Raw genomic sequence first — 13,318 nt, forward strand, 5'->3', positions numbered from 1 at the left:
CACAGCCTATAAACACAGATACAATAGGAACACAAAATCCAAAGGGTTGTTCCCATCCAGTGGAATCCCTAGACTGTATTTTAGGTAAGCAGGATAGCAGTCCCCTGAATTTGAGCAGGTCATGGCTGAGACGCCAAAAAAGGCATAAGACATTCAGTGGCTTCCATATCTATATCTGGGAGAATGTCTTTGCTCTAGAGCGTTAGTTCAGTATTGACTCAAGTGAACTATGAATTACTCAGCTGCTTCCGTTACAGTCCATGCTGCCTTTAGGAATCAGTCCATTAGAAGGCAAGTAGCTTTAGTCCAGACTCTTCCAAAGTGGTAAAGCAGCTGCCCACAGAGGAAATACTTTCTTCTCTTTTCTCTCACTTCTCTCACCACATCCACGTATTTCCAGGAGGTTAAGACAAAACTGCTGTCCTCCAGTGCATTCTCTGTGTTCCTTCTGCCCTGAGCTATCTGCTTACAGCATTAAATCCACTTCTGTCTTCCTTCTCAGGAAGACATTATATACTCATATGTTGCATTACCATCCTACAGATGCTGATGTAACGGACCTTACCCCATTTATACCATGAAACGTGTGGTATGATGTTCTGTTTTAGAGTCACGTGAATGTGTTAGTAAAGGTGGTTTATTTACCTTTTTTGGTTTTGGTAAGCCAATGGAAATCTCGTCTGGTTTGGGATGAGATAATAAAAGAGATAATAAACCAGAAAATCTTAGAACATTTCAAAATCAGCAAAGAAAGTGTGACTGAATTCAGCTATGGACTTGTTCCAGTTTCTTCGAATGCCAGCGAAGTAGTTGTATATGAAAACAAATCAGTTATTTTACTGCATTTCATCTAGTAAAATGCAAATACTTTGAAACTACCTGCATTAAAAGTACTTTAAATGGGTTTACCTACATTTGCCTTCACTTGCCACCAGTTGTTGTTATTCACAACATGCATCCTTCTGAAAAATCTTGCTCTTCTTGATAATAAAAGTCATTTTGCAATTGAATTGAATAAAAGCACTGGTAAATTCACCTAAATACAGCCATCAAACTTTCCCTTTCACTGTGCTTAAGTACAAATATTGTCACTAATTTTCACAATTTTGAAACGTTAACAATATTGTCTTCATCATAACTGATGTTATGTTAAAGGAACACTACCACCATCTTACCATCTGTTTCACTTTGCATAGAAATGTACCGGAATCTAGCAGGAATACATACATGTACCACCCAGGAAGTCAGGAAGGAGGGGAGGACAAAAAAATACGTGCAATAAAAAGTAGGAATTGCACTTCAGTAATTTGAAACACAGCTGAGAAATTGATGCTGCATCTTTAAATAACTTGAGAAATGTATTTCATCTTTAATTCCCCATTTTCCTATTCAGAGCAAGTGCTGCCCAGGACTGGTTTTCGAGCGGATTCCTCTGGCAAGTATTCTTCAGCCTTCATTGTTCTGTATACTAGTTGTCCTTCATTTTATGTTTTAGTTATTCTTTCTTTAATCATTTCTCTAGATAATGGCCAGTCATCACTGCCCGGTCACCATTTTATTTTTATGAGCTTTGTGGGGTTATAGAATGCTAACTAAATCTTTTCATAGTAGATCTACATTTTGAGCAAGGAAAAGTTTTTATTTTTCCTCAGCCAGTCTTTGTATATGTTTCACAATGTTTTATGTGTACTTTCATACATTAGTGTTCACTCTAACTTAAAAATGCATCTCTATACCTCAGGCCCAAATCTAAGCTTAAGTGATATTTTTTGTAAAACTGAAATGAATTCTATCTAGGTTTGCAATAGAACTGATGAATTTTGCAGACCCGTACATTCCTTGCTCCCATTCATATATCCTGTTGTGTAAAAACCTAAAAGAAAAAACTTTCAAAAACAGATTTTTGGAGTGATTGAATCAACATCGGTCTTGTAAAGTGGCAATGGACTTATTTAAAAAACAACAATATTTGATTTCCCGATGTTGTGAACTATTAAAACAAGCATCCCATTCAAAAAGGCTTTTTGACAATCCCATTAAAGTCTTTTCTAGTCCTGCACAGGTTGGACAGACATCTTTAAGTATGATACTGGGCCAGTTTTGCGTACTGCAGTAGAGTTTATATATTGAATAACTGTTAGCAAACAAATTCTTTTTTCTTTTTTTTTTTCCTTTGCTTTACTGATTTTTACACTGAAGTCTTTGTTTTCCAGCTTTTCCTCTCTATAAATATCAAGAGGAAGTACATATGTTTTTTAAAAAGCTGCTCACGTTGGAAACCAGCATACCCATGACTGTTTTCAGGCTTTTCATGTCTTACAGGAGCATCTGAAACTCAGATTAACAGTTATCTTAGATTCGTTGCAATCACAATTCATAATTCATGATTTACATGGAACAAAAATCTTCACCTTCATCAGCAAATGAGTCCAAATAAATTTTTAGTTTAGTGGGATATTTGAATACACCCAGAAAGATTGTAAAATTATTGCAACTGAGTTCTTCATCATTAATTGCAATATAGAAGAGATTTAACAAAGAAAATTTTCTATCTCTACATTTACAGCATCATCCCAACTACCAGGTTTATCACTATAAAAATCACAACACTGCAGTACGGAAATGTAGCTGAGAGTTGATAATCACATCTTCACCTATGAGGTCTCACTATTTTTCAGTAACAATCTGTAGCACTACCTTTACATTCCCTGCCATGCAGGAACCAGAAAACTGGATTTCCCAATGCTCTTTATTGTCCTTGCTGTGCAGCAATGATCAGATCACAGCTTGTCCAATACCATTCTCAAATTCATGGGGGAGCCAGTTGGTTTTATCTCCTAGCAAAATGAATTGTTGTTTGGGGTTTTCTTATCTTGTAGCCCAAATTATCAGTTAAGAAAGTTTTCCTTTACAAGAAAAGAAGCAGTGCAATACTGTAACTATGAAAAAGACAATGAAGTTACTAGCAGGCAAAGCTAAAGTTCTTTTTCTAATATAAATATGTAGAGAGGCAAGGGAGAGCAGGCAACACTGTTATTCTTGCATAAGATACCCATATTATATGATCAGAAATACTGTCTTTAAATTGAAACTGTCCCTTCAGTGAAACTGGTAGGAGATGGGATGTTCAGGTGTATTAAGTTGACTGGAAGGATAAGCAAACTGTGCAAAAGACTACAGTAATTCAGCCTTGGCTCGACCCCCTTGTTTGCAAACCTATTCATTTCTTCTTACTTAGCGTGATCCACAAGGTGCTAATCTAGTTTACCAAGAGAAAAAAAAAGAAAAGGCACATTTTCAGTAAAGCAGTGATATTAACCAAGAGCTTGTAGTATAATGCAAGGCACAGGAGTGTAATTTTTATGTAAGTATAAGTAATTTTCTTTGTATGATCAACTGAAAATCTGCTCCAGCAAAAAAAAGACAAATTTTAGTTTATCTAAAAATCCTTTGTGGGGAAAAAAAAAAAAAGGACCACAATCTTAAAGAAAGATGAAATGTAGTCACTTACAAGGGTAAGAATACTTGATCAATATACTTTCCGGAATATTGAAACTGCTGCCACATAATAGTAGGGGCTTCTAGTAAATCTACAAAGCATGAGGTCCTGTAGCAGAACTACATTGTAGTGAACAACTTACCCGTCCTACAGAAACAGAAGAGTGATCTCATCAGCAGCAAGTCTTTAGAACTTATTTTCAATTAAAGACTAACTGCTGACATGGAGATAAATTGGGACCTAATGCAAAAGGAGTTTGTTGATGCTGGACTAACCCATTAACTGATTTTTCACACAAAACAAGCAGTGCATGCTTAATCAATCTAGACTTCAACTAGATGCTTTACAAAATGCCTGCTTAACTGAAGTACTTCCAGGTTAGCCTGGAGAAGACAGTGCTAAGCACAAGATGTAAAGAGGAATGGCTAAAAAGCAGATAAGCAGTTCTACTAAAAGAACAGTTTCTGAAGTGAAAGGGTAGTATTAGCGGAGAGCCTTGCAATAAGTCTTGTGTTATTTTCATGAGTGACCTAAGCATAAAAACCAAGGGTGGAAATCAGGTCCACATTCAGACATGTAATTCACGTATATACAGTGTAGTTGTCTCCAGACCAATGGAGAGCTGGGCAATGCAGCCAATGGTGTTGTAGCATACCAAGCATGAAAGCTGAAACAACCAGTGGAGGAAATGGTCTTACAACAGTGGAGGAAATGCTCTTAAATGTAGTAGCAGTCACTGGTGATATTGTTGTATTACTGTGAAAGAATGAATAAAATCATGGGGTGCAATATATCAGTGAAAATTCTGAATGAGGCAGGTGACCTAGTGGCAAAGGCCACAGACAAGCTCAGGTACCAGTGTCTTCTTTGCCTGTGTCTTTACTGGAAAGGTCTGTGTGCTGTTAGCTTGCAGAGGCTTGCAGTAACAGGGAGCTGGGCTAGGTGACCAAGGGATCCTTTCCAGTCCCATGTGCTATTTGCTTGGTGAGACAGAAAAGAGAATTATATTTTAAAAGCAATTTTCAGTGTCTTGGTAAGAGTTGGCAGAGGATGGGTTCCATAGGCTCCAGCTATTTGGAAAGGAAGGCTCTTCTGAGCAAGCATGATATCATAGTCATTTAATCCCAAGACTTCCAAACTGTGTTAGAGCTCACACAGAAAAGTATTCCCGTATACAGTAATTTTAGCCTAAATCTTTTCATGGTCAACCTGGCTTAACCTTTTCCATTCTAAATGTGTACGAAAAAACAGCGTCTTTTAAAAAAACACTACCTCTTACTTTGGAGTCTGGTGTCAACATTGGTTTGAATCAGTTTTGTCAATGTGCATGTTTGAGGGATGCTTTCATCTCTGTGTGCAAGACACATTCTTCACGACCTGACATTCTTATACTTTCTTAATGTATTCCCAGCTGTGCATATCCATTCATGTGTGTGCAGATAAAGGTAATGCTTAGTTTGTGACAGACTGCTGGAAACAGTGCCTTTGAGTGTTAGACCTGGGCTATACACAGTGATCCTACTGTGTCTATCTATAAAGCACTCTCACTAGTACTAAGCCCCATTTTGTTACACTTGGGCACAGCAGATCAGGTAGACATAAGGTATCACTTTTATCTTAAAAATCCTTTGCATCTTGCAACATTTAAGCAACCTTTGCATTAACATACTGTGCATGCAAAACCTTCATATGTTCTTTTATTCACTGTTGAGACACTTATCAAATAAATTGAAAAAAGTCAGGATAATAAGCTGTTAGGATCTGTTTGGGTTTGCATTCTAAATATATGAGAAGCAGCATGGTAGGAAAAGTATTGCTTTTATTTTAGCAATTGAAATACTTGTAATTCAGTATCACTCATACCATATACATTGCTGCAATAATGCACTATGCTGCTGCCTAGAGAGGTCATAGTGTAGAGCCACTGCATGTAGTTCTGTGTCTCTGTCTTTGCAAGACCTGACTGAAACTGAATCATCTTTAATCCCACACTAAACTGCCCAACTGCAGTTTATGAGGTGTCCACTGATGGCTCTGGAGGGAATCTGTAAATGAGTACCATTTAGTACTTAGTACTTTAGTACTTAAACTTAGTATTTAAGCCATCTATAGTCCCTCCCCTCCTGAGGAAACAGGAGACACTATGCACAGTTTGCTGAAATAAACCTACTCGTCCCTTTTTGTTTGTTGGAGTCTGCAACAAGCTGACAGTGGCCAAAAGCTGTCACAGCTTATAGACCAGAGTGCAATCTGTATGAAAGACCCCCATTCCTATTAACCACTGCCCTGCTATAGGTAATGAACCTAAAGCATCTCTGAACCTGAAGACAAAGCAATAGTCAAAATAGAGAACTTCTTAGTCCTCTAGCTGCTTACAGTTTCACTTCAATTTTTATTTAGATTTCTCTTTCGTATGTTGAAGGCATCAAGACCCACCCCCACCCCCCCCCCCAAAAAAAAATGGGCACGCTCAAATGAAGCTAAAGACACTTTTATAAGAAACTGACTTTTAAAAACCACCATGTTCCTGAACTGATATATTCCAGGGGAGAATATTTGTTTACGGGCAAGTTATGCAGGCATATGGAAGCACAATCTTAATGATTCATAAAGCTGTTGAGATTTTAATTGAGTAGCATTAAGGAGTTCAAGTTAATGATGTTAGCTTTCAATTTAAACTCTAAGACTCAGTCTTATAATGATAGCTTTCATCAAAATTCTTTACTGAAGATATTACCTGAAAGTAGAGTGCTTAAAAGCTACGTTACATAAAAAGACATACTGGTTTACAGCTGTATTTGGAACGTAAATGGCCTGTAATGATTATTCATCTTTTGTAAGTTGACTGATTTTTTTCTTGCATATCTCTATCTCCCATTTCAGTTTATTTTCTTTAGGTTTTAATGAAGTGCAAGGAAAACAAAGATCAAATACCACAGGTGGATGAACAGCAGTATATTATGCAGTCAGTTGTAGGAAGAAGGCACCTTTATAACCTCTATTATGGACAGACTTTTCCAGTACTGTTCTCCTGTGAATGCATTCTCGCTTGGTTTAGTGTATTCTACTGAGCATAATCATCCTCCAGGAGATATCTATATTTTCAAGTCTCCTCCTTGTCTGTGTACAACACATTGTGTCCCATTTGTTTCCACCAGCTCTAACCAGGATGCCATTAGTCATGTGCAGTGAACACAAGGTGGGAGGGAAGATGGTGCAAATTCTCAAGACAAAGCCAAAATGTTTTCTCAGTGGGATTTCCCTTTTAAACCAGGTCCCGATTACAAGGAGCTGGATGTTCACCTTCGGAGAATGGAGTCTGGGTTTGGCTTCAGGATCCTGGGAGGGGATGAGCCTGGACAGCCTGTGAGTTATTTCTTCCTGACTTTCCTTTTTATAACTCTAAGATCTGTGTAAAGTTCAGGAAAATGTTACTACATAGCTGAACCCACATGAACACCATGTTAAGGCTATAAGTAAAATGGCTGCTTTATTAATCCATAGAAAAAGACAGGACTCTCAGGTTGTCCTTATCTAGAAGATGCCACAGTTAATTAAGTTAAAATCAGAAGAAATTAACTTAGATACAGTGCATCACTCAGCCCATTACTGCCGAGTGTGACCTGGCATCTTTTAATCTTGACTTTCCAAAACTGAGTTTAAGCAGAAGATTTAAAAAATCAAATTATGTAAGACTATATATAACTGTGTTCAATGTAGACAGACTACATATACACACATAAGGTCAAAAGATACTGTTGAGAACACAGTTTATTTCCAGAAGCACAGAAGGCCCTACCAGGAACAGTAGTCCATGTTCCAAGTTAGACAACAACATCATGTGATGCATCAGGCATAAAAATTATAGCTTTATATCATTAGGAGGGACATAGCCTTGTAACCAAATGAAAAGTAACAAAACGTTACATAAAGTAAATAAAGTATAAAATGAAACATATACATGAATTTTAAAAGAAATGTGTACACATTTTGGTAAATTAGTGACAGATATAAATACTATAATTTTGAAAAAGCAGGCAGATTTAGTACTCCTTCAGAATAACTTTGATGATGTAACTGTGGTTTGTCAGTGAGGACTAATGCCAAGTCAATGACATTTTATTCTCACAATTTTATACATAGTCCTGCATTACTGCCTTTCTGAGATAATGTATAACTAGTTGATAGGTATATTCCATATTCAAATTCATATGGAATAATACAGTTTCATTCAAACATTAATGTTAACCAACACATGGCTGTGAGAAACAAAGAAGTTCCTCTATTTTAAAATTGTCAACATCTGTTGAAGTACTGATAAATATTACTAGTTGGCTGATACCTCATGTAAAAAGAAACAAATGCAATGTCTTCTAAAAAAGGTGCTTCAAGTAGTGATTGAAATGCAGAGGCACTATTTTAGAATAAGTGTTTTGGAATGGATTTTGAAAGCTAAATAAGGTATATATTTTTTTGAAAGCTAAATAAGGTATAGCTGTACAGAAGGACCATAAAACAACACAGTTTCATCATCTACATTTGCAGTGTGCCTGAAGACCCTCTGACATCTAACTTCTTCCATGGAGCATGTCCCAGCACACATAAAATGAGGCTGCTGAACTATCATGTGCACATTCTCCACCTAAGCATTTTCAGCATTTTCCTTTTGGGGTGGCCCAGCTAGTATGGGTTCTCAAAGGTCACCTACTGGGTGAAGCTGAAACAGAAATCTATTAGGAGCTAGAGGAAGTGTCTCATTTTATCATTTTATCCTACAAAAAAATCGGCATTAGTGGAAGATTTGGAAGTCTCCCTCTACCTGCTTTGGACAATAGTGACATTTCCAACCTCTCAGGGAAGTGTCCTTGGCTACAGAGCTACTCAGTATTCTAGGAAGGTCTGCCCTGGTGTCTCCTTTAGGGCTTTTTCCATTACAAATTGATAATTAAGTAGGCACAGACTGAGTGTCTGACTGCCTCTGCAGTTTGGATGTTTATGACATTCTCATGGAGAAAAGTGCAGCTCAAATGCCTCATCTCGAAGCTCATTACTTATATAAAATGGAATGATTTCAACCTGAAAGACTGAGAGAAAACTGGTTTAGAATATCTGATTCTGATAGTTAAGAATACATGCTGGGAAACCTGAATTTATGTCTCTTGTCAACAACCCAATTGAGCGGGAACTTAGAAACGAGTCTTTTGCCTCCCAGCTGCATGCGTTACACACTGAACTGTTAGAGAGGAAGCAGCTCTTTCTAATTTCTTTTCAGAAAACGACTGACCTGGCTTTACTGTGAACAGTCAAAGAGTTGTAGCTGGATACCAAGTACAGAGATAAGCACCTTGCTATTTTTGGAGAGCAGGACCAAAAATGCTGCCTTCTGTGAGCCACCTTCTAAGATGCTTCGCTGTCCTGCTAGGCAATTGCTTTCAGCCTGCACTTAGCCCCAAGGTTGCTATCTCTATTTCAGGGCTTGCAAATACAAGAATATTTTTTCCCAAGATATCAATCTAATGGGGCTCTATGTCCCCACAAACCATCTTTCTAAGTCCTCCGGAACAAATAAGATCCTGGCTTGAGGACCCTATGAAGCGAAAAGTCACATGCTTAGAGATAGGTATCAGTTCTCACTTCCTCTTTGTTGCCCATCTTACTTGTTTTCTCTGCTCAAATTCATCACCAAAAAAAAAAAAGCTAAAAAACACAAAACAATAGATTTATTCCACTTTTGTTAGTTTCCATCTATTTTTTATTCAAAATACAAGAATTCTTAACTGTTTTCTCTCCTCCACTGCTTCCCTGGTCCCACATGGACAGCCCACCTGCAGCTTCCCATTTCTTTCACCTCCAGAAAAGGAGAGGCAGTTTTTGCCTGTCCTCCAAACCCCTGCTTTTCATATGAAACAAGAACTGAGACACTTTGAAGTGTTTGTTTCAGCTCTCCTGCTGTGCAGTCACGTAGCACAGAACAAAAAGAAGCTTTCTTTACCTTTTGTCTTTGTGGTTCAGTTTCTAAAAAGGAATACAGATTCTTCAGCATAAGGCAATAAATTTTTCAAAGCAGCCAAATCCACACACAGTTTTTTAGAAGGACAATACTGACACTATAGAGAGACTGTAGATTAATTTCCTTCTAGTTATATGAGCTACCTGGCACCTTAGATGGAGAAAAGTCTGCTAGACTACTCCACTTTCCGTATTTGTAAGCATAACTATGCCTTCCAATGACTTGAATTTATTGAGAGATTTCAAGTATCAAGACTGTGAGTTGTGCCACTTCAAATCATCTCTCAAATTTCTTGAGATCATACCACCGCAGGTATTTATCACATCCCCCGGTACCTTGAGTTAATCTGACTCTGTTAGAGTGAATTATAATATCACTGAGAGGTTGCAAATATATTGAAACTGGAACTTTACTGAATTTGCAAAGTGCTGTCCCAAAGCAGAGAAGTATTTTGTATACTTGCACAGCTCAAACTCAGAATCACTGGAACATATACATAATTGCATGAAGGGTTTCACCTTTTCAGCACAGATTCTGGGATTCTTCTAAAAAATGCCTGTGAGATGTCCATAATCCTTTTATAATCAATGCCAAGAAACAGACATTTCTAAGACATAACAGATGCCCATAGAGCAAAACACTAGGGTACTGCAGACCACGCCTTAGAAATTCCTATTTTTAACAGTGATTAGACAGAATTCAGATTATTATCTTGGATTTAGAAATCACAGACACTTAAAATTAGGTGAGATGAATCAGACCTTTTAAATTTTACTATGTGCCTGTGAAGCTACTGTGTTATATTCAGAGAAACTGAAACACAAAGTCAAATAATTACCAAGAATCACAAACAAAGTTAGTATCAAAGTAGATTGACATGTATGAGTTAATAGACCCAGGCTTCAATTTCACATTATGCTCTGTGACAATCTTTCTAATCAATCCCAGCATTTCTCACCTTTAATCTCAAGCAATAGGTGAAACTTTCCCTTTTCTCCACAACACACTCTTTATTGCCTACATGTCATCATCCTTTACCTCATACATTCGAAGCAATATCATGCCAGTGTGAAACTGCTTTATAGAGATAATATAATACTGATAAATAATTTTCCAGTTTGTTTTTTGCTTGTAGAATTTATAACTATTGTGGAAACTACTCAGCTGTGAAATGAGCAGGTACTGGATAAGAAACAACTTCAGACACAGAAAAGGAAAAAGAAGGAAAATTAAGTTATTCTTGCAGTTAAATATACCACATAACAGATATGGTGACCATCACCTTGACAGACCTAACTGAAATGTTTAAATTAAGACTTTGCTGCTTACGTTAGTAGTCAGTTCCACCACTGAGATAAGTAACACAATCACATTTCACTGTGGATATGTGAAATATCAGCAATAATTAGTTAATAGTCAAAACAGAAAGAATTTTGCACTTTGCTGTAGGTACTGATGGACCTACATGCTATGATCTGCATTTATGTTTCTCCAGAGGTTAAAGATGCGTGAATTATTCCATACTTTGGCAGACAGTTATAAAGAAACTGCAAACACTCAGTAAAATCACAAGAAGGCAGTCCCTACAATATTCCAAGCTGCAGAGTGTTATCACCTATGTATTCCCAAGATAACTAGGAAAAAGTTCATATTCATATGAGATGACTGAATACAATGTTTTGAGAATACTTTGTGGAGATCCAGCTAAATATAGATTTAGACAGCATTTTTTCTAAGCCATTAGAGGAGCATAAATCCATGATTCATAGTTGGATTTTGCACAAGAATTTTCCAAAGCTTTGAGGTATATTCTTTCACTATTTGAAGGACAGAATGGAGAACCTGAAAGAATGTCTGGCAACTCAGCCTGGCACTGCTTAGCAGGATCCCAAGAACACCAGAAAGTAGGAAAATGCTGCATCGTGTTCTCTCTTTGCTAAGTTTTGAAAGCAAAAGTGAGCCAAAGGAAGGCTAGAAACTGGTGAAAATTCTCCAGGCTCCACATGGGGTTTCATTTAAACGCTCTGCTGGGATACTTGCAGCTCTGCAGCTAAGACCACAAAAAACACAAGACCACCTGCATCCCTACCATATCTAGCCTTTGCAGTTCATCATGAAAAGCAAGACTTGATAGCTTTTATCTTTTATTATTTAAAAGGGATTGTCAAACGGCATGTCATATCCATCATTCTGTGCTCTCTCTCACACTGAACAAGAGAAAGGAAAATTTGAAACACACTCTGTGAATGCTTTAATATTCTTTCAAAGAAAGCAAATTTTGTTTGGATCAGTCTCAACTGTTCTACCAGTTATTCCACAGGGGTAATACATATGTCTTCTTCTAATAAATTATGTGAATTTATATACATAGAAAGTGGAGAAAGTCGTTAAAAGGTTTTGAACAGATTTTCCACAAGTTTATATGTCCCATACAAATTACATTTAAATTTCATTTTGGGAAAACAACATCTGCCCAGAGTAAGCTCACACTTTTTTTTCCATTTTGTTAATCAGCCACTACTTGAGCAGTTATCCATTATAAGTAACAATATTTAATGTAGCACTTCTTCTCCAAAGCAAACTCTGTGTAGTAGTCACTTCCACTACAGACCTTAATTGTATTACTCTGGGTGCTTAAATTATGCAGCAGTGAAGAAACTTCAGTAAGAAATATGCAGATTAACCCTTACATGGGATTAATCAGTTTAGATCTTCTGCATAATGTAGTCTATATAAACTCAAAACTCCTTATAGACGGATTGTCTTGACTGGAAGATATCAGGTAGATCATCCTTAGATGAGGATTCTCAGGTGTAGCACATCTACACCCGTTGGAAACATCTTCTCACCAAAGGCAAGGAAGTATCTTCAGTCATACCCACAGAGGATAAGCACAACTCTCAAACACACACGGACCTCTTCACCTGCACTGCACCACTAGCTTAATTTCAAAAGAAAGGGAAAATCACTGCAGCATTCACAGCACTCAGTTGGAGGCTCAGGGTATATATGACAGGATTTTGTTTCTTTACTGCCTAGATTCTTATCGGAGCAGTAATTGCCATGGGCTCAGCAGACCGAGATGGTCGTCTCCATCCTGGTGATGAGCTGGTGTATGTAGACGGGATTCCAGTGGCTGGCAAAACCCACCGATATGTGATTGATCTTATGCATAATGCTGCCCGAAATGGGCAAGTGAATCTTACTGTGAGGAGAAAGGTGCTACCCACAGGTGAGTGATAGCTGCTGTTAAAATAAATAGAGAAAATTAAAGTGAAAGTCAGTGTTCGTGTCATTTTGAAGACAGAATAACTGTAAATGTGTGTCCCTTCTCTCTGTGATAAAAATGCTACCGCTGAGTGTTGTTTCCTTCAGAAGTGGAAACAATATTGGCAACCCTGGTGTGGTGATCATGAGTGCTCTGGATTTGTTCCATGCTTTCTCAGTCTGTGCTGTCTCCTTTTGTCCACTTTTTGGGAAAAAAAAATGTTCACCTAGGTTAATGCTGTTAAAGCTGGCTGTGTCAAAAAGCAATCAGAGAAAGGGTCAAAGATTGTTAACTGTTTAGGGCAGGAACTCATTTCACTCTTGTATTTGTTAAAAGCCCATTTCTGGTCTCACTGATGTCATCTGGAATTTCCCCTCGACTACAACACAAGCTGGCTGAAAACCAGCTTGTGTGTATGGCACAAGCAGCTCTTAGGAACAGGGCGGAATCCTCTCTTCAAGTAGACACACTCAATAAATAAATCTAAAATGACATGGTCGAGGGTGAGTTGTCCCTGCCCATGGGAGGGGGGCTGGAATAG

General features: G+C 37.7%; 1 protein-coding gene across 16 annotated transcripts in view; it reads left to right on the forward strand.

Moving 5' to 3' along the window:
* MAGI2 (membrane associated guanylate kinase, WW and PDZ domain containing 2) overlaps positions 1–13,318 on the forward strand; it is a 738,716-nt gene that overhangs the window by 658,303 nt on the left and 67,095 nt on the right. For 12 of the 16 annotated variants that reach the window (XM_061467329.1, XM_061467328.1, XM_061467330.1 and 9 more), the window contains 3 exons: positions 1,394–1,432; positions 6,771–6,865; positions 12,549–12,741. In XM_061467329.1, coding sequence (XP_061323313.1) covers positions 1,394–1,432; positions 6,771–6,865; positions 12,549–12,741 — 327 coding nt within the window. The remainder of the gene's footprint in view (positions 1–1,393; positions 1,433–6,770; positions 6,866–12,548; positions 12,742–13,318) is intronic. The other 4 variants (XM_061467332.1, XM_061467321.1, XM_061467322.1 and 1 more) reach the window with 1 other exon arrangement.

This window comes from Pezoporus flaviventris, unplaced genomic scaffold (genome assembly GCF_033815535.1).
Source record: "Pezoporus flaviventris isolate CSIRO_AGI_PZ_B2104156 unplaced genomic scaffold, CSIRO_AGI_Pfla_v1 ptg000045l, whole genome shotgun sequence".
NCBI classification, from domain to species: Eukaryota; Metazoa; Chordata; class Aves; order Psittaciformes; family Psittacidae; genus Pezoporus; species Pezoporus flaviventris.